General features: G+C 48.1%; 1 protein-coding gene across 3 annotated transcripts in view; it reads right to left on the reverse strand.

Moving 5' to 3' along the window:
* The window catches only part of LOC118321001 (AT-rich interactive domain-containing protein 3B-like), a 46,886-nt gene extending 43,111 nt beyond the window's left edge, over positions 1–3,775 (reverse strand). For 2 of the 3 annotated variants that reach the window (XM_035652146.1, XM_035652145.1), the window contains exons 1-2: positions 3,581–3,775; positions 1,617–2,249 (exon numbers count right to left, since the gene is read on the reverse strand). In XM_035652146.1, the coding sequence (XP_035508039.1) occupies positions 1,617–2,249; positions 3,581–3,616 (669 nt within the window). In that variant the 5' untranslated portion in view covers positions 3,617–3,775. The other variant, XM_035652144.1, reaches the window with a different exon arrangement.
* Positions 3,776–3,781: the final 6 nt, after the last annotated feature.

The raw sequence follows: 3,781 nt of genomic DNA on the forward strand, positions 1-3,781 counted from the left end.
CTCTGTCACTGCTTTTAGAACATAAGAAATGCCCTCCCCGCATTATTACAGGGGTTGGTATTTGTGGCATCTGCCAGGCTTGTCTCTGGCCTCTCGAAGACAATGACATCAAAAAAAAAAAAAAAAAAACACATTTCCCCTGCCTCCACTGTCCCCCTCCCCCTACAGTGGTGCAACCTGAAACTGCCTGAAGAGATGAGCCGTCATTAAATACTGCAGAGCTGACATAATGACAGGAAAGATAAAAGAGAGGAAACAAAAAAGGCCAGACCAATTCTCATCCCATAATGCCTCCCCCAACCCCCAAGCTCAGCCCGCCTCTCCTAATAAAAGACACCAGGCCACAGATAGGACACTGGTCAGCTACAACTTTGCTGCTGTGATCTTCTGTTCTGACAACGTCCACACAAAGGCTGCCCACCTCAGAGAATAATACTACTCCACTCTTTCTGACACCTCTGGAAACAATGAGCTGCCCGAACAATGCAGTGCAACGCCGTTTCATACAATGTTCATATCGAGCAGAGTGAGGTTTTTAATCCTCTCCTGCAGATCTCCGTGACGACAGAGGCTCTGGTTTATATACGATAATAACAAAACCACAACTACAACTGCTCCTCCTCCCACCTCTACACTACTGCCTCCCTAAATTTGGAAATGTGGTCCAGAGAAGCACCATTCAAAGACATTTGCCTTTAAATAGACCGTAATAAAATCCAGACACATGATCTATGATGAGTCCAGCACCATCAGCCCACTGATCAAGCTCAAATATGTCCTCTGACACTTCCCACTTTTGTGCAACTAGGGCTTTTTATATCACCCACAGGCTGCTGAGCTCTCTTTAACTTGCTATGTCCCAAGCTTGGCTCCTAGTTGGCATTCCAGCGTTCTGTAACACTGTGCTGAGGCAATATTTACCTTCAAGGGAAAGTGCACTTGGCTCCCAGCCGAAGCTCTTGGGGTGGGGGGTATGACGAGTTGCTACTGTGTACTACATCCAACCTTCCCACCCACCCAAAAGCCTCGCGCTGACCCGGCCAACCACCCACAGTCTCACAGCAGTGCCTGTCTCTGCTACCTGGATCAGAGCCAAACCCGAGTCTGAGCAAAGCGCCAAGAGGGACAGAGAAGGAGAGACACACACACACACACACACACACACACTGTGAGCGCAGAGGGAGAGAACTAGTGAGTGTGAACACGTTGCGCCCCAGCCTGGCCCTCTGCCAGGACTCACTTAGGAGGATTTTTAGCCACAAAAGCCAATTGGCGGTCAACAATCCAAAGAGATTTAAAGTGTCGCACAAAGATACAGCTGTAGGGGTTTGTCCTACAGTCGAGCTTAAGCAGTCGCTCACAGCAGGGGATGCACTGAGGAATCAAACAAAACACTCAACGGGAGAGTGGTGGACAGAGAAAGGCCTCACCCCTGGGTCACACTGAACAGTGGTTGGATTATGCACTGTGTTCACTCACTAAGTTTAAGAGTTTCTAGATAGAGTCACCCTAGTTTCATACACAACAGGAAGCCAGTTTTTGGGAAAAAGACCAAAACAGGAATGAATGTAATGAGGAGGAAACAGTGTGACACGGAGCCAGGACAGGGCACTAACCTGTCTGAAGTGGTCATCAAAGCCCCAGTCGGCCTGTCCGTTAGGAGAGGCAGCAGAGTGAGGCCCCGCAGGAGACAGGCCCTCGTCAGGCTCCTGCTTTACTCTGATAGGTGGGGACGCAGCCCTTTGGGGGGCCGATGCAGAGTAACTGCTAAACGGACGAGGCGGGATGCGAGAGGCGCTCTGCTGCAATGCAAGGGTCTGCTTGCGGAGGAACTCCAGACCACTGGGGCTTCCCTCATCCTCATCACTGCCCTCGTCCCCCTCCATCATCTCATTGTCGTCATCCTCATCCCCAGAATCCCGGCCTCTGTCCTCGTCATCTTCTCTTTCTGAGTCCACACTGCTTTGATTGGACACCCGGGGAGGTAACCCGCCACCAGGGACCCCTCCCGCCAGGCCTTTGCCCATGAAGCTGGCCCCAGAAGCCCGGGCAGCTGCCAGGATGGCCTGCTGGGCAGCAACCTGCTGAGCATACATGATATGGGCCTCTCGCAGCTTCCTCTCCTTGCGCTCCATTTCCAGTCGGGCCTGCTGCTGGCGCTGGAGCTGCTCCATTACTGCCTCCAGCTTCATCCCCCCTGTGGAGGCGCTCTGAGGAAAGGCCACACCAGGCTCCTGAGACATGCTGGGCTGTGGGAGGAAGAGAAGGAGTCATGGATGACCTGCCATATACTGACATCTAATTACCCCGTGTCTCATTATACAGGATCGAATCAGACAAGGCACATGCATGCAAAATAATCAAAGTTACAATGAAAGCAAAAAGGAGCTCCATTTAAACGTTGACTCGTATAACACACGTAATCCAACCACACTGTTTTCATCAGGCTCATGTAGTAGTAAAACTTGATAAGTTGGAACTCCTCGTACCCAGTAACTTTAGTCAATGTTTGAACCAGGAGGCTGAACTGAGCGCCACACAGTCAAACGTTGGACAATCTTCAGCATCACAGCAAGAAATCGCAACTCTATTTGATAATATAAACAAGTAAAATAATATATTCTCCCTGGTGGCTATGAGGCTCAAATGTAACACCTCAGGCCCTAAAGTCTTGTGTGTAAAAGCAGAAACAATGAAACAGGAAACTTCCCTAACATAGTAACCACAGTTATGTAACAAGGCTCATTGCAAACCTTTTATTTAAAAAAAACAAAACACTAAAGCTAACCTAAAGCACACGTTTAAAGTTTTAGGAAGTGCACACAGATATCACAGCTAAGCGTTAAAACATAAGGCACTGCAGCAGCCAACCACGAAAACCCCTCTGCTTATATCAGCAGAGGAAAAAGAAAATTTCAGTATTACTATGAGCTCCTGTAGGAGTACAGCGATTTCTCATAACTAATCCTATTACACGTTTAGCCGCCTTTATCAAAGCAAGGGGTGAATGATACTGCGTTAATGTAAGGACAGTGAAATGGCAACATGACTTCATATAGCATTAACTAGTGTTCAAACTAGTTCACCTGAGACAGAGATACACTGCTTCCAAAAGAGCCGGCAGGAGAAACTTTAGTGTTGAATGAAAATGAGGTTAAAAAAAAAAAAAAACCCAAGTAAAAGAAAAAGCTGCTCAAAGTGTAAAAATGTACACCTTCTCCGCAGTTAGCCAAGTTAGCTGCCACATCCTCACAATACGTGGATAACGTAAGGTTAAGCGCAATAGGTTTTAGGATAAGTTACCGTTCAAACAGGCACATTTAACCCAATAACGTTGTGATACCCCCCCACCCCCCCCCAAAAAAAATGTAGCAGTACAGTGTTGTCATGAGTTGATAAAATAAATTAAAAGTAACCTACCATAAAAGTCAAATCAGCTCTGAAAGTTTGTTCGTGTTTGTTCTTTCTGAAATTGCAACGTTAAGCTACCTCTAGCTCCGTAAACCAGCAGCGGTCGAACTGCGTCTCTTTTAGCTCGCTACAGACACGAAGAGGGACGCCAAACGGGACCACGACTCACCATTTGTGCCTTACTACTGCCTGAATTGTCCACCATCCCTCCTTCCTTGGCTTTATCCTCCTTTTTCTTCCCTCGTTTGTGGCACTCGTTCAAACACTTGTAAACACACACACGCGCGCGCGCACGGGGGGAGCAGCAGTGTGCATGCAGCGCAGATTGCGACTGATCGTCCCGCAGAAAGGCTCTGTGTGTGTGTGTGTG

Source organism: Morone saxatilis, unplaced genomic scaffold, assembly GCF_004916995.1.
Source record: "Morone saxatilis isolate NCDOM2014 unplaced genomic scaffold, NCSU_SB_2.0 Contig11, whole genome shotgun sequence".
Taxonomy (NCBI): Eukaryota; Metazoa; Chordata; class Actinopteri; family Moronidae; genus Morone; species Morone saxatilis.